This window comes from Macaca fascicularis, chromosome 13 (assembly GCF_037993035.2).
Source record: "Macaca fascicularis isolate 582-1 chromosome 13, T2T-MFA8v1.1".
NCBI lineage: Eukaryota > Metazoa > Chordata > Mammalia > Primates > Cercopithecidae > Macaca > Macaca fascicularis.
The window spans coordinates 101,113,909-101,136,101 of record NC_088387.1 but is presented as its reverse complement, the minus strand read 5'-3'; the positions used below and the strand labels follow the sequence as shown (position 1 = coordinate 101,136,101).

General features: G+C 33.1%; 1 protein-coding gene across 4 annotated transcripts in view; it reads left to right on the top strand.

The window, feature by feature from the left end:
- The window catches only part of TDRD15 (tudor domain containing 15), a 65,812-nt gene extending 50,011 nt beyond the window's left edge, over positions 1 to 15,801 (top strand). For 2 of the 4 annotated variants that reach the window (XM_015433956.4, XM_005576463.5), the window contains 2 exons: positions 5,549 to 5,634; positions 8,435 to 15,801. In XM_015433956.4, coding sequence (XP_015289442.3) covers positions 8,438 to 14,245 — 5,808 coding nt within the window. In that variant the 5' untranslated portion in view covers positions 5,549 to 5,634; positions 8,435 to 8,437 and the 3' untranslated portion in view covers positions 14,246 to 15,801. The remainder of the gene's footprint in view (positions 1 to 5,548; positions 5,635 to 8,434) is intronic. The other 2 variants (XM_065527348.2, XM_015433958.4) reach the window with 1 other exon arrangement.
- The last annotated feature ends 6,392 nt before the right edge of the window (positions 15,802 to 22,193 follow it).

Genomic DNA, 22,193 nt, shown 5'->3' with positions numbered 1-22,193 from the left:
CCTGTGTTTAGATTGGATTGTCTTTCCATTGCTAAGTTTGAGGTCTTTGCATATATTGTGCATCAAGCCCCTTATCAGGTAGATGATTTGCAGATATTTTCTGCCATTTGGGGGGTTGACTTTTCACTTTTCTGATGGGTCCTTTGGAGCACAGGTTTTTTTTAAACTTTGATGGTTCAATTGATCTTTGTTTTAATCTTTTGTCACTTGTGCTTTTGGAACCATATTTAAGAAGCCATTGCCTAATTAGGTTATTGTCTTGATATGTTTTCTGTTCCTTATAGCAATACCTGAAACTGGGTAATATATACAGAAAAGGAATTTATTTCTTACAATTATGGAGGCTGAGAAGTCCAAGGGCAAGGGGCCCTATCTGGTGAGAGCCTTCTTGCTAGTGGAGATTCTGCAGGTCCTGAGGTGGTACAGGGCATCACATGGACAGGGGGTGAGCATGCTAGTTCAAGTCTTTCTTCCTCCTCTTATAAAGCCACCAATCCCACTCCCTGATAACCCGTTAACCCATGAATGGATTAATTCATTCATAAGGATAGTACACTCCTGACCTATTCACCCCTATCAAATGTCCCACATCTCAGTAATTAAGTTGCAATGTGAGTTTTGGGGGGGCAAACATTTAAATCGTAATAGTCATGAAGATTTATTTCAATTTTTTTAAGGGATAGATAACTTTAGTTCTTATCCGTAGGTTTTTTATCCATTTTCAGTAGCTTTTTGTGCAGATGCTCCTCAACTTACAATGAGATTACATCTTTTTTTTTTTTTTTTTTTTTGAGACGGAGTCTTGCTCGCTCTTTCGCCCAGGTTGGAGTGCAATGGTGTGATCTCAACTCACTGCAAGCTCCGCCTCCTGGGTTCACGCCATTCTCCTGCCTCCTGCCTCTCAGCCTTCCAAGTAGCTGGGACTACAGGCACCCTCCACTGCGCCCAGCTAATTTTTTGTATTTTTAGTAGAGATGGGGTTTCACCTTGTTAGCCAGGATGGTCTTGATCTCCTGACCTTGTGATCCGCCCGTCTCGGCCTCCCAAAGTGCTGGGATTACAGGCATGAGCTACCGCGCCCAGCCGAGATTACATCTTGATAAACTCATTTTAAATTGAAAATACTGTAAGTTGACGATGCATTTAATGCTGGCAACAAAAGAGATGGTCCCTGACTTACCGTGGTTCAATTTAGGATTTTCAATTTCACGATAGTGTGGAAGCAATACACATTCAGTAGAAACTGTACCTCCTTTTTAAGTTGCAAGGAGCTCTTAGATTTCTATGGGGTTATGTCCCCAAAAATTCCCTGTAAAGCTGAAAAATCTTAAGTCAAACCATCGTAAGTCTGAGAACATCTCGTGTATATTGTGTGAGGTTGGGGTCTGACTTCATTCTTTTGCATGTGGGTATCCATTTTTTTTCAGGACCATTTTTTGAAAATATTGTTATTTCCCCATGAATAAACTTGGCATCTTGTCAATGTTTACCTTTTTCAGTGTGTTAATGTTGACACTCATGGTGCAAAAGCAATGGTGGGTAAAACTGCTGGCACCTTGCTGTGAATCAAGGCAATGTCACCAAACTATTGGTAGTCATTTTATTATTTACTACCAAACACTTGCAATAAAAAAGGTGGCAGTTTCACTTTAAAATGTCCTTGATCTAGCAGTAAAAATGAATGATATTGAAGCATGATCCTTGAAAATATGTCTTTTTAATATTCCATGTGATGAAATGGGAGGTACTCATAAAAGCACATCTGTTGATACTGAACTGTGCAGATCGGCTCTAGGAAAAGCATTTGATGTAACGATTTGAGCTGCAAACCAGTGTGGCAAACTGAGTCAGATTTGGGTACTTGGCACATTGAAGCAAGCTCCTCACTTGGAGGAAAACAACTGACAGTATTTGTCAATGATAAAATCCAAGTTTTAAAGCAAAAATTAGAAAAGTCAGGAAAGTTATGTCTGCCATTCTGAGTTTGATGGTATCCCCAAATTTGATGACTTTTCTGATGAGATTGCTGGTGATACCAGTCAGTTTTATTTGGGAATGTTGGGTAGTGTAGTATGTCCACATATGGAAGATCTGTACATCTAACCAATATTTTCAAATTAATCCATGTGATATCTTATAAAATCATGCATATTTAAATATTTCAAAGTACAAGATAGGTAGGCCAGTAGATTTTTAAGTTAACAATACAAAAAGTTCCCTTATGATTTTATATTCCACACTGTAAACTAACTTCGAAGAAACTACTACTCATTGAGTTGTTGTGCATATCAAAGAAGAATGTCTTCAGTTATATGAAAAAGCTTTTAATGTTCTCCTCCCTTCTCCAACTATGTGTCTGTATAGCTAGGTTTTCTTCACATCCTTCACCCAGAATAGCCTATTGCAACACATTGAATGTAGAAGCAGATATGAGAATCCAGCTTAGTTTCTATTAAGCAGACATTAAAGAGATTTGTAAAAATTATAATACCATGTCACTTTTCACTATTTTTTTCGGTTTTAGGAAATATAACCATCTCTCATGAAAATATCTATGTTTTTAGTGGGTTTAGTATTTTTAAATGAATTAAATATATTTAAAATTTCTATTTTTATTTCTAAAATGATAAATGTTGGTAGATATAAGTCACATAAATGAAAACTCTCTGAGATCTTCAATGATTTGTAGGACTATAAATGTGTCCTGAGAACAAAGGTTTGAGAACCACTAGTTTAATAGAACTTTTTTGTTGCTTTTGATAGAGAGGGTAGGGAAGGGCTAGGGACTGTTAAGTTTGTGGGAGGTTACAGTTTTAATTAGAATAGTCAGGGAATGCTTCACCTAGAGGGGATCATCTGACCAAAACTTGAAGGAAGTGAGGAAGCAAGCTATGCTCTGACAGCAGTTAAGCCCAAAGCCCAAAGGTGGAAAGATTCGTGGAATGGCAAGGGAGGCATTGTAGCTTCAGTGTAATAAGTGAGGGGAATGTAATAGGAAATAAGGTAAGAGAAAACATGGGAGGTTTTGGTGTTGGTGGTGGTGGTGGTGATGGTTAGCCCTTTTGGACTTCATGAAGCCATTTTGATGGTTTTAATTTTCACTCAGTGAAATTAGAAGCCACTGATTTTTTTTTTTTCTCTCTCAGCATATTGTATCTTATATTTTAAAAAGATCACTCTGGTTACAATGCTAAGAATATTCACAGGTTGGGATAGGCTGGAGTTAAGGCTAAAAGACTAGTGAGGAAGGTAGTATCACAGATGACAGAGGAAGGTAGTTTAGACCAGGGTTGTGGCAGCAGAATTGCCAAGTGTCAGACTTTTATATGCTCTGGAGATGAACCAAGTAGAATTTCCTGGTGGATTGTGAGTGGAATGATAGTGGAGTCATAGATGATGAAGATATTTGTCTTGAGGAAATCCTTCATGCAGTAAATTAAATTGATTTCAATGTTGTTTACAGCTTCATTTTTTGGCTATGATTAACAAAATTAATATATTTAAAAAATTGTATGGCCTCTGGGTTTTGTCTCCTAAAAGATGTCTCTCTTAGTAAGATTAGAAAAATATTCTTGTATTTTCTTCTACTTCTTTTAGATAGTTTCAATAAATTAGTTCTTTTATCTACCTGGTGTTTGTTTTTGCTCTCATTAAAGCAGTTTCTCAAATTCAGAACTGTTGACATATTGGGCTGAATAATTCTTTGTTTGTGGAAGAATGTGCTCTGCTGTGCATTATAGGATATTCAGCGGCATCCCTGGCTTCTACCCACTAGAGATTGCCTCAGTTAAGACAACTAAATGTATTTCCAGATGCTCCCAAATGTTCCCTTGGGGAAAAAAATCACTCCTCGTTGTGAACTTCAGTAAAGAACGTTAAAAAAAATTAAGCCCTGATTTTGAAATATGCATACTCAAATAGTATACCCAGTTTTATTTTCATCACATCAGTGTCATTAACAAGGTGAATCTAGAAACCATTCTGAATATATGGAAAAGACGGGAGGAGGAAAACCAAAGCACAGATGCTTCAACTTGAATCAGTCTTTTGGAACATAGTAACCTTGCCAGAATACTGCCAAAGTTTGAGCAGAATGATCTTAAATTTTGAAAAAGGAAGAATTAATAAGCAGATTCTGTCCCAGAATGTTGCTTTGCTTGTTTGTTTGTGTGGGTTTTTTTTTTTTTTTGTATTTGCATCTTTCATTTTTATTTTGGTTCTTGCCCATGATTATGTAGTTTAGTTGAAACAACAGTGTAAAGCAGTAGAAATAATGTACATAGTGCACTGGACTGATAATCAGAAAACCTAATCAGAAACTTGAATCTCTTTTTACATTTCCATTTTGATCAATTGTGGTTTCAATTGATCTTCAGTTCTGTGGTATGAAACATGAAGAATCTTATTGTGAAGATCAGTTAAACTGGTGTACTAAAAACCTTAAAAAAATTTAAAGCATTATAAGGAGTTATTAATACAAGGAACTATTATTTTACCTGCTTTAAGATTTTTGACAAAATTTATATTTAAAATGTAAAATTGTATCATAGTTCTAGACCTGTACTTTGAAATACTGTAGTCACTAACCACATATAGCTATTGAGCATTTGATATGTGGTTAGTCCAAATTGAGATGTACGCTAAATGTAAAATGTACACCATAGTTTGAAGACTTAGTATTAAAAAGAAATCAAATATCATAATTTATGTTGATTACATGTTGAAATGATAGTGGTTTGGGTATATTGAGTTAAAATAGATTTCTCTTTTTAATTACTTTTTAATGGTGTTACTGGATTACTTTATATATATGGCTTAATTGTGTTTCTAGTGGACTCTACTGGTCTAGACTTATTTGATGTTAATTTATAGAAGATAAACTTCAATGAGTGCCATTATCTGTAATATATGTTCTATAGAATCAGGAAATTTTAGTATAGAAAGAGTTTTCCCTATCAATTTTAATAGTGTTTGCAGATTATATTTTCCTCAAACCTCAGGGGAACTGTGATGCTGTATATTTTTTATTTAGATTTAATTCAGGTGTTTGGGAACTTTGGATTTCAATTTGATTTTTTAAAATATAATTTTTATACAAAACATTCAAATATTATATACTAAATTTAAAAGCAGAGAAGAGCACTAGTTAGTGCCATTAGATTAACTCATTGATTATTTAAGTTGTGGCTCTCCCATATTTTTGTTTGCTCTATCTGTGTTGGATCATGTATAATTTTGGAAGCAGGTAGACTGTTCCATATTTGTAAGCCTGATTTTCCCGATACTGTGCTATCAAACATCGTAAGTCAAATTATATGATGAGGCTGCTATTGGCTTGTGTTTAATAGAATAACTTCATTAGTTTCATTTACTGACTTCACAATTAAATTTTATAAACGTATGAAATTGTTAGAACACTAATGAATCCACTTTATAGGTATTTTGATTTTTGCAAAAAATACCTTTTGCGTTTTACATTTGTTTAAGATTTCGGCTGCAGAAAAATGGTTTGAAAAACCCTAATTTAATTAAACTTTTCATTTTACAGATTTAGAGTCTGATTCTAAGGAAAAATAGTTTGCCAAATTTCACACAATTAATTGAGTACTGATATCTGAATCCTGTGTATACAGTGTAAGTACTTTCTGTGATGTAGTAGTCTTCTAAGGATTGTTATATTTGAGTAGGGGTTGGATCTAGAACATCTTGATTTAAATTATGTCTTTAAAATAATATATTTGTTCATTGTGTAAAATAGTTTTAAATTTACTGAATATCACTCCTCGTTGTGATAGTTTATATAAATATATAAATATAATTATATGTTATACAAACATAATATATACTATATAAAAATATATAAATATATAAAATATAAAATATATAAATATAATATATATTTTTATTATATATTATATAAAAATATATTCTATAAATATATTTATAGAATTTATATATTATATAAATTCTATATATAAATATATATTTTATAAATATATTTGTATAATATATAATCTATATTAGGTATAGAATATATTTTATATATAAATATATTTTATATATTATATATTTTAAAAGAGATATATACATTATATAAATATATAATATATTTAATATATTTTAAAAGATATATATACATTTTATATATAAATATATATAATTAAAAAGATGTATATATATACTTGAATTTTCTTTGAATTATTTTCATTTGGTCTTTAGGCACCCAAGGATAGGAGCTTTATCCATAACACTTGGAACTTTCTTCATGATCCTGTTGAGTAAGCACTGTAGAGGCAGGTGAAAGAGGTTGACTGACATCCTGACTGACAGGAGAGGTTATGCTGTCTACCTGATTAAGATATTTTTTTCATTGTGGGGCCCTCTGGTGAGCATCACATGGGACCTAAAATTTTCCTATGTACCAATTCATAGAGGCTCATTCACATACCTCTTCTTCAGACTTTTTTGTAATAAGTCTTCCAGTCTTATTCCTTCAGCATTCCTAATCATCCTGCAGAAACTATTAGCCATTATATATTAATATGCATAGGTTATTAACTCAAGCAATTTCTTCTTTAGGCAAAGTAGATGTAATGGTAGGTCTTTCTACTGTGAAGATTTTCTTTCATTTCTTAGTCTGACACCCTGCCCCCATTACCGCCCCCCACCCGGGTTGGGGTGTAATGCCTCAGCAATGTATTTCTGGATGTTACTGGCATTAAGTGAGAGCCATGTATAAACCAGATGTTTACCCCCTCTGATGTGAAATTCCCCAGGAGGCCATCTGTATTGTTTGATGGAGAGACAGTGATGTGGAGGAGTAGATTTTTGATAGTTTGAATAACCTATTTAAAAACTTCCTTGTGCCTTTGGGCTTGCTTTGTCTTACATGTTCTGTATATACCACCTCTGTTTAATGAAGGAGATCTCCTGGGTACATCTACTTTTTATACATTAAAAAGGGTGGCATGGTTCCTGAAAGATGTATGTAAATGTTTTCTTTCCCATGTACCCATGTGAATGGTCACAGGGCCTTTTAGGTGAATGCCAGGAAGACAGTTTTGGTATAATGCAGTATAGGATTATTTGAGAGTACCTGGTTGTCTCTTGATGTAAGGAATTAATGGGGCTATAAACTGAGTAAAGTATAGGAATTGGGTGAAGGCCTGTGACTAAATAATGACAACATTTAGACTTTGGTGAGAGTTTATATTCTGGCCCTATATACTCCTCTTTCATCTTTTTATCTTTTTCCTCTGAGCTTTGGGGTATTCTGTCAAAATTTTCTTCTAATTTATCTTTATTTTAGGTTTCATTTTCCCATTATAGTTTTAAATCTATCATGTGTGTATAGTTCATCCTAATATTAGTTGTTATATTTTCACCTTTTGACCTTTTTGAGAACAGGACTTTGCTATTTCTTTCAGTACATCTATTTCTATGGAGTAGCATTTCCTTGTTGTTGTTGTTTTTTTTTTTTTTTTTTTTTAAGAGGATCCCTCATTTTTGAGGGGAGGGCATGCAATGTTTTTCTCTTACTCGTCCTCATAGTAATAAATTGATGCCTGTCGACTGTTAACTCAGAGTCAAGGAAGAGTTGAGCTGTATTCTGTCACAGTAGACGATGGTTCTTGCCTGAAATTGGGGATTATTTATATTTCTTGCATATTTGCCTTATTTTTAGAATCCTAAAAATCCACAGATTAGCTATGGTAGAAAATTTTGCCTTGATGCTATAGATTCCTTCCCTTTTCCACTTATTGTGGCCAGTCATGCCAGTGATAAGGTGTGGATGTACCTAACCTACTTCAGTGTCTTTCTATGCTTGGCTTCCCTTATTGGTGTCCAGGTCTCAGCTGATTTCCCTCAATCAAAGATGAATCCCGGGGTTGCATAATGATACTGATAAGAGTCCAAATATTGCGAATTCAGCATAAAGTGGGGAGTGCAAACAATGTGCCCCTTTTTGGTTCACCATCTGCCCTTTCTTCTAGCACTCACCTCTTTGAGTTATAGATTGTTGGAAAGAGTCTGCATGAAGGAAAGTGGTTGTCTCACAGGAGAAGGAGGTCCCCAATGAGGCTAATTTGGCTCCTTTCATTACACCACATCTGTCCAATATCCAGCTGGAATTTGTTAAAGTTTCTGGAAAATAAAGGTTGCTCCTCTCTGTTTTCCAGTGATGATATTCTTCCTATTAAAAAAAGGTTTTGTAATATTTCAATGAAAAATTTTAAAAGTATAGAAAAGAGCGAATGTTAGATTTTGTTTATTTCACCAGCATCTTATTCAGTGTGTATAATTTTTATCAACATGTTTAAATTTGATAAAATACAGGCATATAATTATTTTTAGTTTTATGTTTATATGCCAAACATAAGGCTAATTGCAGTTAACTTTGATAGCTAATGAGTAATTATTATTTGCTTTTTAGAAAATGGACTCTACATCTCTCTTACCAACATTTTTAGATGTGGATCTGACAATATCACATATTAAATGTCTTCCCAAGGATATTCTGGTGAAATTTCAAGGCATAAATAATAATGAATGTGAGTTTGACTACCACATATTGCAGAGAGAAATACAACATACTCCAAAAGTGAAAAATAATGTGGAAATTGATGAATTTTGTTTGGTGGAAGAAAGAGTATCTGGAGAATGGCAGAGAGGAAGAGTCGTGGAAAAGAAAAATGAACTCTATACAGTGCTCCTCATAGATCGTGGAGAAGAACTAAGAGTTGCTGGTCCACAGATTGCTTCAGCCTGTGGCAATTTATTTGAGCTACCGCCACGGGTAGTATTTGGTATTTTTGCGAATATACTACCAGTTGGGGAAAAATGGTCCCCTAAAGCTTTGAATTATTTCAAGTCATTAGTAGGAATACAAGTGAAAGGTTATGTGCAAGCTATTTTACCTCTGCAAATGTTTCTTTTTGAAGTGCCAAAAATTATATCTCAGGCTCTCGAGTTACAATTAGGAAGACTTGTTGATGGAGATTCATTTCGTCTTATTGTGGAAATGTTAGAAGAATTCCCTCAACAAATGCCAGATTTATCGCAACATAAAAGACCTGAATTGTCATTAGGTGATAAAGACACTTCACTTGATATTCAACATGTTCTGGATAAGTTGCAGCCATCTTTGTCAGTAGGAAGTACTGAAAGTGTAAAGGTATCATCTGCATTGAGCCCAAGTAAATTTTATTGTCAGTTAATTAAATGGACTCCAGAACTAGAAAACTTGACAGCACATATGACTTTACATTATGATACCATCTGTCAAGAAACTAGTCCCACATGTGATAATTTTGGACTACTTTGTGTTGCCAGAAGGCGAAATGGACAGTGGCATAGAGGAATTCTTCAGCAGCTCTTGCCCCCAAATCAAGTAAAAATTTGGTTTATGGATTATGGCAGTAGCGAGGCTATACCCTCAATTTATGTAAAGAAACTTAAACAAGATTTTATTTTAGTACCATTATTTTCATTTCCATGTTCTCTGACATGTTTGCACAGTGAAGATAGAGATGCAAGAACATTTCAACTGAGTATATTTAAACAGGCCTTATTAGGACAAGTGGTATATGCACACATTGATTGGTTCAATAAGGATGAGCATTTGTATTACGTGACATTACAAACTCAAGAGTCTACAGTTAATTCTAAGTGTCTACTGAAGACTGTAGGCACACAAGTACTTTGTCCGATGTCTGATTCAAAAATATCCAATATCTTGAGTGAGACAAATGTGTCTGATGTAAACAGCTTTGCAGTTGAGAGTTTTATGGGAAATATTGAATGGTCAATAGACTCTCTAAATAAAAAAGGCATTTTAAAAGTAGGTTTTCCCATTGAAACAGTAGAAATGGAGATAGAGGCTGCCTATATAGCTTTTATAGCATATGTATTAAACCCATCAAATTTCTGGGTACGCACTAATGACCATCAGAATGAATTTCAAGAAATAATGAAAAATATAAACAAATTTTATGATTTGTGTGAAAACGATGAAATGATTCTAAGAAAACCTGAACCTGGATTATTTTGTTGTGCTAGATATAGCAAGGACAGACGTTTTTACAGAGCTGTCATCACTGAAATTAATGGTTATAAGATTAATGTTTATTTTTTGGATTATGGTAATACTGATTCCATACCATTTTTTGATGTAAAAATTTTGCTTCCAGAATTTTGTGAGTTACCTGCCTTAGCAATGTGCTGTTCACTTGCACATATATTTCCTGTTGAAGATTTATGGACTAAGGCTGCAATTGATTATTTTAAAAAATTAGTTTTGAACAAAGCAATTTTGCTTCAGGTTATAGCAAAAAAAGATGACAAATACACCGTAAATATTCAAAGTGTTGAAGCCTCAGAAAATATTGATGTTATCTCTCTTATGTTACAAGCTGGATATGCAGAATATTGTCAAGTAGAACTAAAATATTTTCCAAAATCTGTAAGTGAATATTCAATGTTAAATTCAAAATCTAAAAACAAAGTTAATATTAAAAAAGTCATATCTGCCCTTCTTGAAGGACCTAAATCTAAAAAGTACCTTTCAAATAACCTAGTAGAAAATAACTTGTCTTTGCCAAAGTCCCCAGCTGTTAATGTCTCAGATTTAAAAAATCCTTTCACCTTGTCTGTGGGACCTGAGTCATCCTGGTCTTATAAAGAATATAGTTTTAAACCAGGAACAGTTCTTGAAGTTAAATGTTCCTATTATTATGGCCCAGGTGACTTTTCATGCCAGCTCCAATGTAAGTTAGAAGACCTAAAATTACTAATGGAGCAAATTCAGAATTACTATAGTATTCATTCTGATCCTTACGAGATTGGGCAGACGGCTTGTGTTGCTAAGTATTCTGGGAAGTGGTATAGAGCTGCTGTTTTGACTCAAGTATCAAAAGAAGTTGACATAGTATTTGTTGACTATGGTTACCAAAAAAGGGTTTTAATTAAAGATCTTTGTGCAATTAACCCACGTTTTCTCTTGCTAGAAAGCCAAGCCTTCAGATGTTGTCTTAACCATTTTATTGATCCTGTTAGTTGTAAATTATTCAGTTGGACAAGAAAAGCATTCAGAGACTTGCGGAATTTTATCTCTTCATCTAGAGGGTTATTGACTTGTATCATCTATGCCTTAGTTATTATACATCCCAACCATTTATATAACTTAGTGGATTTACAGTCCTCATTTGCTAGTGCAAAAGAATTTCTTATGAATCGTGGCTCTGCTCAGTATATCACATTATCAGAGACATTCCCATCTTTAGTTAGTCTTTACAGTTACTGTTATTCTTCCTTTAATATAAAAATTGGAAGTGAAGAAGAAGTATATATATCTCACATATATAGTCCCAAAAAGTTTTATTGCCAGCTTGGCAGAAATAATAAAGATCTAGAGATGATAGAAACAAAAATCACAGAGAGCAGTAACCTCAAAAATTGTCCAAAATATGATTCTAATAAAATGAGAGTGTGCATATCTAAGTATGTAGAGGATGGTCTCTCATATAGAGCTTTAGCAGTACCAACAGATTCATCATCTGAATTTCAAGTCTATTTTGTAGACTTTGGAAATAAGCAATTAGTAGGAGAAAATATGTTGAGGGCCATTTCAGCTCAGTTTCCAGAGTTGTTGTTTACACCTATGCAAGCTATTAAGTGTTTTTTGTCAGATCTTAGAGATGTAGATATTCCAGCAGAAATCAGTAGTTGGTTTAAAGACAATTTCTTGGGAAAACCATTAAAGGCGATAATATTGTCACAGGAGTCAGATGGACAGCTTGGTATAGAATTGTATGATGGATCTCAATATATAAATGAGAAAATTAAAGTGTTGCTTCATGCTTATGGAAAAAGACATTGTGACCAAGCATGCTGCATGGAAAAGAGTAATAAAATAAATGAGAGTAAGAGACTTACTACTTCTTTGAAAGGCAGAACAGGAAACAACTATCGCCATAATGTGATTAATAAAACTAGTCCAGTAACATATTCCGAAAGAAAAATGGATCAATTGATGCATCCTAAAAGTATATATGCCAGGTTTTTGAAGCCATCAGTGTGTTATAAAATGGAACCGGTGTCAAAAAACAAAATGAAGAATTCTTTGAATGATGGGCTTAAGGGTATAAAAATTGCCCCTGGAGCTGCACATATTCTTGAGAACAGGGGCGTGCGTCAAAAACCACTAAAGGTTGTATCACAGTCTTTTATCAGAGCATTAAATCAAACATCCTCACAAAACCCATATGACCTTATTAGGCCACGGATTAAAGACCTTCCTCAACCCCAAATTTTTTTGAATGCCAAAGTTAAAGGGTATGTATCTAATATCAGTAATCCAGCAAGTTTCCATATTCAGCTTGCTGAGAATGAAAGTATAATTATCAGACTTGCTGATGCTCTAAATACAACAGCAAGGAGATTGAAAGAGAAAAAATCAGTTACACTTCTAGTGGGAGATCTTGTAGTTGCGGAATATTCTGGTGACAATGCCATTTACAGGGCAGTAATTAAGAAAATTTTGCCAGGAAATTCTTTTGAAGTAGAATTTATTGACTATGGTAACTCTGCAATAGTAAACACATGTAAAATTTATGAACTTCAGAGGGAATTTCTAACTGTTCCTCAGCTAGGAATCCATTCTTTTCTTAGTGGAGTAAAATGGAATGAGCCTGATGAAATATGGGATGAAAAAACTGTGGATTATTTTACTTCGAAAGTACATAACAAAACAGTTTATTGTGAATTTTTGAAAAAGCATGATCAGAAATGGGAAGTAAATTTGATTTGTGATGAAAGATGTGTCATTAATGAACTACTGAAATGGAAAGCATGTTCAAAACTACAGAAGTCAGCATTGCAAATGCCTCAGGTTCTCGCTCAAAAGGTGAGCCCAGGTGATAATAATGAAATGAAGAAAGGAAAATCAAATGAGTCTGAAGGTTCTATGAATTCGAACCAACAGCTGTTTAAAATTCCTTTCGAAGAATTCAAACCTGGACAACTTGAAAAAGCTGAAATGCTTAATGTTTCAAAAAGTGGAAGATTTTATGTGAAGTTATCCAAAAATAAAAAGATTTTATCAGATTTAATAGTATTAATTACTAAAGAAGAAAAAAATTCCCCCCTTTTATCAATGGAAAGTATTGAAAAAGGTTTAGAATGCTTGGCAAAATCTAAAAATACCTTGAAATGGCATCGATCAAAAGTGGAAGAAAAATATGTTGATGATAAAGTACTTGTTTTTTTAGTAGATTGTGGTTTCTATGAAATAGTGCCTGTATGTAATACCAAGCTGCTTAGTAACGAAATAAGAAATATTCCTAGACAAGCTATACCTTGTAAGTGGATTTGGTTTGAAAATTCTAAGAACATGTCCTTTGAGTGCTTATTTGCTCATTTGGAAATAAATATTCTTTTCCTGAAATATTTAGATGCTGTTTGGGAAGTAGAAATTTTGGTAGATGACCTGTTACTTTTGGAATACTTAAATTTGAATACAGTTCATGTTGAAGAAAACAAACTTAGACCTGCAGAAATTGTTTACAACTTTGAATCTAAGACTCCTGTATCATCATGCACAATAAAATCATTTACTTGGGTTCAGTTCCAAAATGATAGGCAGTATTCTGGTATTGCAACCGCTGTTTCTGATCCATCAGACTTCAGTATTCAGTTAGAAGATTTCTTTGACATAATGAAATATCTTTTTATGTTGCTTTCTGATCTCCCGGAGACCTTACAAACATTGCCTCAGGAGTTCATAATTCCCGGTTCTAGTTGTTTGTTCAAATATAAATCGGAAGATCAGTGGAATAGAGTAGAAATTTCTGAAGTCTTACCTCATTCTTTATGTCTTGTGTTGATTGACTATGGATTTTCTTTTTATATACATTATTCAGAAATTATAAATCTTAAAGTTGTTCCTGAGGAACTTTTGAATTTGCCAAGGCTGAGTTATCCATGTATTTTATATGGTATCTTACCTGCTAAAGGAAAACATTGGAGTGAAGAAGCCAAAAGCTTTTTTCGAGATTTCCTAAGTAAACCAGACCTAGTTTTTCAGTTTAGGGAATGTAATTCTGAAACAAAACTGAAAGTAGATGTCATTCATGAGAAAAAGAATTTGGCAGATATATTAGTTGCATCTGGTCTCGCAACTTATTCTAAAGATTCAGCTCATCTTGATGCAATTACTGCTACTGACTCTACTAAAAATCCAATATAAATTACAGAGTAAGCCTATTTTCCCATTGTTAGATCAAAATTGTTACAAAAAACAAAATATAAATTTTACATGCACTGAGAAACAAAAGTGTAAACAGAAATCTACAAAGAGGAAAGATGTCTGTAAGAACCTCTTAAGGAAAATTTGTATTAGTAAAAGATCACATTCTAGAAATTTAACAGTGAGAAAGAAAGTTGGTAGTGGAAAACATTTCCAGAGTGCCATTTTGTTTGATACATGTACAACAACTTCATTTTGGGAACTGCCCGATGGTTTGAAGAACAGCAGTTATGTTGAAGACATTTTTGAAAAACTACCAACCGAAGGAATACAGGAAAATAAGACAATGAACTTGAGAACAGCAGTAAAAACATCACATGATAATGGAAAAAAAAAATCAGAAGAACACTTAAAAGGTAAATAGACATTTTTATAAAGTAGATTATTTTCTGTAGATTCTTTTTTTTATTCCTTAAAAGTTTTTCATGTACTAACATCCAAATTGAAAATAAATGGCAGGAAAACTTACTAGAAAATCTGGATAAATGGATGAACTGGAAGTGGCCACTATGATTATAAAACGTTGCTTCACTCTCTTTACATTTTTTGAATGGTGGAGTTTTTAGAATGTAGTCAAAGATTTTAACCACACATGCATGCACACATGACATTTCACAAATAATTTCAAGGGTTTCATAAAACTCCTAAATGTCTGTAGATCTCATGTTAATAAATCTTGCTATTATTAGTGAGCTTCCTGGGCTCATTTTGAAGAATAGTTTTTCTGTTATATATAGTTTTATATCATATGAAATGTCTTTAGGTGTTTTGAGTGTGCTTCTAGCATATTTCTGAACCAGATAAATTTATAAATAAACTGATTCTAGCATATTTTCTCTTAAATCTTTTAGATGTCAAACTGACCCTAAAATATTGTTAAAATTTTAATATTTTATGCACTACAGTATTGTCTGATTTTGTTTATCCACATTACATTCATTTTCTGTATGGATTAGTTACTGAGGATTTTGTAGGCTGTAAAGAATGTTCCCTGGCAAATGTTTGTTTTGACTTTATAAATAAAACGTATGTTATTCTACATTCTGTATTATAACTAATGTCATAACAGGCTATACTCTTTCAGTGAGTGGAAATATCTTGTTTTTACTGATGTAATGTTAGAACGTATTTTATTTGAATTTCACCTAGATGTTTTATAGTGAATTGATAAATGCTTTACAATTGGCGCCCTTTTCTATCTAATTTTTGAATCTTTCCTGATATCAGTAATGGTTATTGTAGCAATAGAAACAGCTACCATATTTTGAGTGCTTATTATGCTTCAGGCACTGTCTCAAGAGTCTTATATGTATTACCTCATTTAATGCTTATTACAACTCTACAAAGTATGTTGATATAAAGGTCTAGGAACCTAATAACTAGTACTCCACTTCGAGTTCTAAACCACTTTCAAATAAACCTTTTCAGAAGGGGAAAGATAATTGTTAAGCAAAATGTCACACTTAAACAAACAAAATAAATAAAACCAAAAACAATATTAAAGACTGACTTATATTAATGGAAAAATTGGCTTACCAATAATGAAATAAGGAATTATTTAGACTTACACAGACGGTTATAGGCATAGACAAGAGAATCTTCTTGGGAGGGTACCCATGTAAAACAGCCTGAGGCAGTTCTCCCCAGAAAGAAAAGGAGGAGGAAGAGGCTAATCAAACATAGGTCTTTTTCCTTCCAAATGGACCAATGAGATTGACCTTACTTCTGGAAGGCATAAGTAAGAAGAACAAAGAGGCTAGGAGTATTATGCTAGGAGAGTGCCCCACCCATGAACCTCCACATGGAAGGAAACATCAGGAGTGGGAAAGAAGCATTTTCCTCCAGGCTATTATCACCACTTTATGGATGAGTCTCAGGGAAATTAAATATCTTGCCCATGAATTTAAAGCTGGTAAGTAAGGAACTGAGATGTTCAACTCAGATTTCTCTGACTGCTTTTGTTTGTTATTTATACTGCCTTTTGAAAAGTAGTTAGCTTACTTGGGGAAGAGTTTCCTATAAACTCTTGGCACCAAACCATACATTTTGGCTCTTACATCCTTTACTGTTCCCTTACCTGTGCATGTGTCTAACTTCTTTTATGTTTTTTTTCCCCATCAGATTCTTTAAGGACCCACTTTGGGTCCCAGCTTCTATCTCATAGCACTCCTAACACACAGTGAATCACTGAGTGAGTTAAAGTAGCTGTTGTAAAAGCAGTTAGAAAACCAAACATTATACTTCAAAACACAGATTTGAAGTCCTATGTAAGGAAAAAAATCATGACTTTGTATGACAAATATAAGAAATATAGTTTCATGGACTAATAATAAATTTCCATACTTGCTGTAATCATAGCCTTAAAACAAAGCAAGAAAACAACATTAAAAAAAAAAAAACTGGTTTTATTGCCTTTACTATTTCAGCTCCTACCACCTCTATTACTCTTCCACTATTATTGCCTGCAGGTACTCTGGGTCCAGGGCAAAGTGATTTTAGTAGTTCCTCTTGGTTTAAGACATCAATATTTGAAAGAGTCTTACCTACTAAAAAAGCATAAAAGGGACTCTGTTACAGTGGTTCTCAACCTTGACTTTGCATTGGAATTAACAAAGGAAGCTTTCAAAAAACTCCGACGGCTGGGTCCCTGTTAAAAATTAAACATTCTGTTTTAATTGGTCAAGAACTGTGGCTTTACTAATGGGTGTTTAAAGCTCTCCTGGTGATTCTAATGCACAGCTAAGGTTGATAATCACTACTCTAGAGAGGACTGTAGATAACTTCCTGAATTATTTTGTGAGAAAAAAATAATTTTAGGCTTTATGTGTAAAAACTCTTAGAATCTATTCTTCCTGTATTTGAAGTCCAGACTATACATAATGAGTCACAGTAATTTTGAGCTAAACAATTCAGAGTAAATAGTAAAAATATCATCATGTTAGAAATGGCCTAGATGTATAATATGTTTACTTTATCTTGCCCAGGTATTGTTCTAAATGCAGAAGTTGCCACCCTTTACACTTGGAAAATTGGCTTAACTTTCCCATAGTTTCAGCCTATTTTAACATCAGTGTTTAAATATTCAGGGTAATTGTTTTTATCTGTAGACTATTTTCTCCAGAACAAACTTGTTAGTCTTTTTCCAGGATGTTTTCTCATTTATTTTTGTTTTTCAAAATCATGCTTTCTTGCCCACATGCTTGTTTTTGCTCGAAAGTCCTTGTGTAGATTATGAGAACTAGAGAATGTAATAACCCGTTCAAATAAAGCACAAGAAATATCTGTTCATTCTTTGCTAATGAGGCAGTGCTTAATGGTAATGTGTGCCTATCCTTCTACAGTTGCTTATTTAACTGGAAGTCATCTTTGAAAGAAATCTAGAATGATAACCCATTTTTAAAGAAGAGTTTTTGATATTTTAAATATGAAGTAACATCTAGACATCCAGAGGAGAATGGCTGATAGACATGTGAAATGTCAGACTAAGTCTTGAGAACACAACACTATTGAGTCAGAGAGATTTATGAATTGCTTGCATTGAATGGTTATTAAAAGTATGGGCACTGAGGCTGACTCCCTAAGTGTGAATATTTGCTTTGTCCCTTATTAGTAATAAAAACCATGGGTAAGCTTTCAGACTCTTTTGTGCCTCAGTTTCTTCTTGTGTAAAATGGAGATCATAATAGTAACTACCCCTTTGGGTGGTTGTGAAGATTAAATAAATTAAAACATGTAAAGCATTGCAGTGTTGCCTGGTACATAATAAATGCTCACTAACTGTTAGAAATATAATCATCCTGATAAAACTATATTTGTTTTGAAAGTATTTTTGTGAAATCATAAGTTAAAATAATTTTTGATGCTGCTAAGCAAGAAACTGAACTATATTTAGGGTGAATACACACAGATGTGTTTAGTATTGGTATAATGGTTACATTCATCATTAAATTTCTATTTGGAAGATAGGATTTATGAGTAAGAGATGATTTATGAGTAAGAGGTGATTATAGTTCCAGATAAAGAATAGAATAGGTTATATATATTTTTTCCATTGTAGACATATATTGCTAAATGAACAAGTTTTTAGTTGTTACATAGAATTATATATATAGCATGTGTTATATAATTTTATATATAGTGTATGTTTTACATACTATATATTATACTATATGTTATACATATAATTGTTAAGTAAAAGTTTATAGTTTATAGGAATTTTTAAATGAATAAATCTTGAGTAACTCTTAATGAGATCCATAATGATTTGAAGATTATATTACAATATACTGATGATTTTTTGTTTTTCAGTAGAATAAAATGGAAGCTCAGATCACTTATGCATTAGTTTGGTAACAAATGATATATAGGATACCCAGTAATTACTATCTTGGTTGAGACACTGTAGAGCTAGAGTAAAGGTGTTAAGCATAGTACAGCAACTTCCAATATTAAATCATGTTAAATGAATCTAGATTTTTCAGGTTTTTTTCCCCAGGAGACCTTGTTAGATTGTTAGATTGCTGTAGAAATTTTCTGTGACCTAGGACATGATAAAAAGATTTTAAAAAGATTTTTACTTAGTAATAATTTTTAAAAGATTATTACCTAGTAAATGTGGTTCACCAGTGTGAGATATCTTGAAAATATTTTATTTGATGAACTATTCTTCTTTGTGTGTGGTTTCAAAGGCAATAAATACCATTTTACCTTCTGATACTTTACACGTCTTCCCTGACCTTTGTTTCAGTTCCTACTTTGTCAAGTTACAATTGCAACTGTGGTTAATATAAAGAGAGTTAGTGCTACCATTTCCCTGGAAAATATAAGTGCTTATAGGAGTGACATTTATTAAAAGGGAATAGAGAAGTCAGACATAATCTCTTCTTTCCTTGTGTTTAGCTCATAGTATGATAATTTTCTATCATTTTATTTTGAGTAATATTTAATTTTAGTTGGGTTTTATATTTTTGGTTATTAGCTACTTGGAGATATTTGTGATATTCAAGAACAGTATATCCAGTGGGGAAGGGGAATCACTATTTTGTCATTTCATTTACTATTGAATTGGAATTTATTTTGCAAGTAAATATTAATTGAGCAAGTTCAGAGTATTATTTTGATGCAAAGATAGAGCCATAAAATTATACAAGTGCACTTAAGAGTTAGCATAAGCCAAACATTTCTGAAGAACTGGATATGGGGTGATTTAAAGAATATTTGCAAAAATTTAGAAAATTCCTAAGCAAGCTAGGGACGATCAAGTGTGTTAATATCTGTGTGTCTGTATTGAGCATGTTGATATTGTCATCTCTTTGATGTTGGGAAATAATTTCCAGAAATACTGTAAGTTTGAATTTGGTATCCTGAAAGTTAAAGTTTACTTAAGAGTTGGAAACTTCATGTATGTATTTTTTCAAACAAGTTCATTTCTAGTTTGTGATTATTTTAGAACAGACAATGTAACATTTACTTTTTGTAACCTAAACTCTCTGAACACTTTTGTGTCATTCCCTCTCCCCTAACCCCTGCCAGATCTTGAAGATTATTTACACTATTATGAAGAATATCTCCCTTGGAAAATAATTCATTTTGTACAACTACTACTTCTTCTTTTTTTTTTTTTTTTTTTGTGACAAAGTCTTGCTCTGTCACTCAGACTGGAGTGCAATGGTGCTTGGCTAATTTTGTATTTTTAGGAGAGACAGGGTTTCACCATGTTGGTGAGACTAGTCTTGAACTCCTAACCTCAGGTGATCCACCCGCCTCAGCCTCCCAAAGTGCTGGAATTACAGGCATGAGGCACTGCGCCCGGTCCCCACATTTTACACAACTTGTATAGCTATTGTATCACTGGGGTGCTTTTGTTGTTTAGTCACCATAAAATATGGCAAAGTTAATGATTTTGGTTTATTAAATAAAATGAGTTTGAATGTCAAAGAAAAGGCATTATGATGTCTTTTTTTTTTTTGGAGGGGGCACCAATTTAATCAGGAAGGACCAATCATTTGCCTTTAGTTTTCAGAGTTCCTTTAACTTCAGTTATGTCTTAATGTATAATATTTTATATTTGGAAATGGTAAGAATATACAAACTAGAAAATTTATTTGCAGCATTTAAATTATTAAATCCTGCAGAAAATGATGTTTTGACAAGTCTATATTTCAGTTAAATTTTTTTGTTTTTTGAGATGGTGTCTCACTCTGTCGCCCAGGCTAGAGTGCAGTGGCGCGATCTCAGCTCACTGCAACCTCCTCCTTCTGGTTTCAAGCTATTCTCCTGCCTCAGCCTCCCGAGTAGCTAGGAATACAGGCACCCGCCACCTTGCCTGGCTAATTTTTGTATTTTTAGTAGAGGCGAGGTTTCACCATATTGGCCAGGCTGATCTCGAACTCCTGACCTTGTAATCTGCCCGCCTCGGCCTCCCAAAGTGCTGGGATTGCAGGTGTGAGCCACTGTGCCTGGCCAATTTTAATTGATATTTTTCCTGTTTGGACAGAAATCCAATAAAGAAAATAGCTGAAGATATATGTGAAATTAGGTTGCCTTCTTTTAAGATAGTTTATAATTTAAAACTAGCTTTTTTGTTTTATTTTGAAAGTATTATTTTTCAGCCTGTTATACTGCATAATTATAGAAGATGTGTAGTAATAGTGCAGTTTTATTCAGAGTGCTTTCAAATAAAAACAAACAGTAGTGTTTGTATCTTAGTATTTTTATTTTCTTAGGATTAAGTTTTATTTTATAGGTATAGGCAAATTGGAATAATGCTTTTTTCCATTCTAAAAAATTTCTGTTAATTTAAGTTAGTAAGATCTGTTATTTTATAAATGTTGCTAACAGATTTTTATTTAAGAATTTGAAGAACAGTAGAACATTTAAGTTACTGTGTAAAATATTATATTTCAAAGCTTAGGATTGTTAAAACTTTTAAATTTTTTCCTTCCTAATGCTAATCTATATAAAGAATGAGTTTTCAATCTCATGTAAAATGGCTTTCAATATAGAAAAAAGTGATTCATTAGTAAACCAGGCAAGATTGTTGATATTTTTAAAAATAATATTCACATATACATTTTTTAAGGCTCTATATTGATGTGAAATAAAACACTCAGGTCCAAAACTGTTAAATAAAGACAAATTATTCAGATATTTGTATTTTCCTAGCATAGTTGTGATTTTAAATCTTCTCTATGAGAGCCTGAGTAGGTTAAATTTCAGAGGGTCTGAACTTTTTGTTTTTACTTTTTAAATCTGTGTATGTTAATATCAGCATAACTTTTTTTGATTTTTAGAGGAATATTGAACTCTAATATCACTTTTTAAGCAGTTTTGATATTGTCGCTGACTATTATTTGTGTATATCCAAGGGAACTTTTTTTTGGTTTTGTATATTGATTATTTTGAGTTAAAAAATTTTTCACAATAAGTGTGTATTCCTAAAGTCTGAAATTATGTATGTGTTTTTGATATTATAATATGAACTTATTGTGATGAAATACTGAATTGACTTTAAAATTTCTCTTGACCAAAGATAATCATTACACGTTTTTTCTATTTCCAAAACATATGAGTTCTTTTTTTATTCTTTCTTTATCCTTTCACTTTTATTTATTTTTAATTTTTAATTTTATGTTCCAGGGTACATGTGCAGGATGTGCAGGTTTGTTACATAGGTAAACATGTGCCATGGTGGTTTGCTGCACCTATCAACCCATCACCTAGGTATTAAGCCCCAGCATGCATTAGCTATTTTTCCCAATGTCCTCCCTTCCCCACCCCACTCCCCAACAGAACGCTGTGTATGTTATTCCCCTCCCTGTGTCCATGTGTTCTCATTGGTCAGCTCCCACATATAAGTGAGGACATGTAGTGTTTGTTTTTCTGTTCC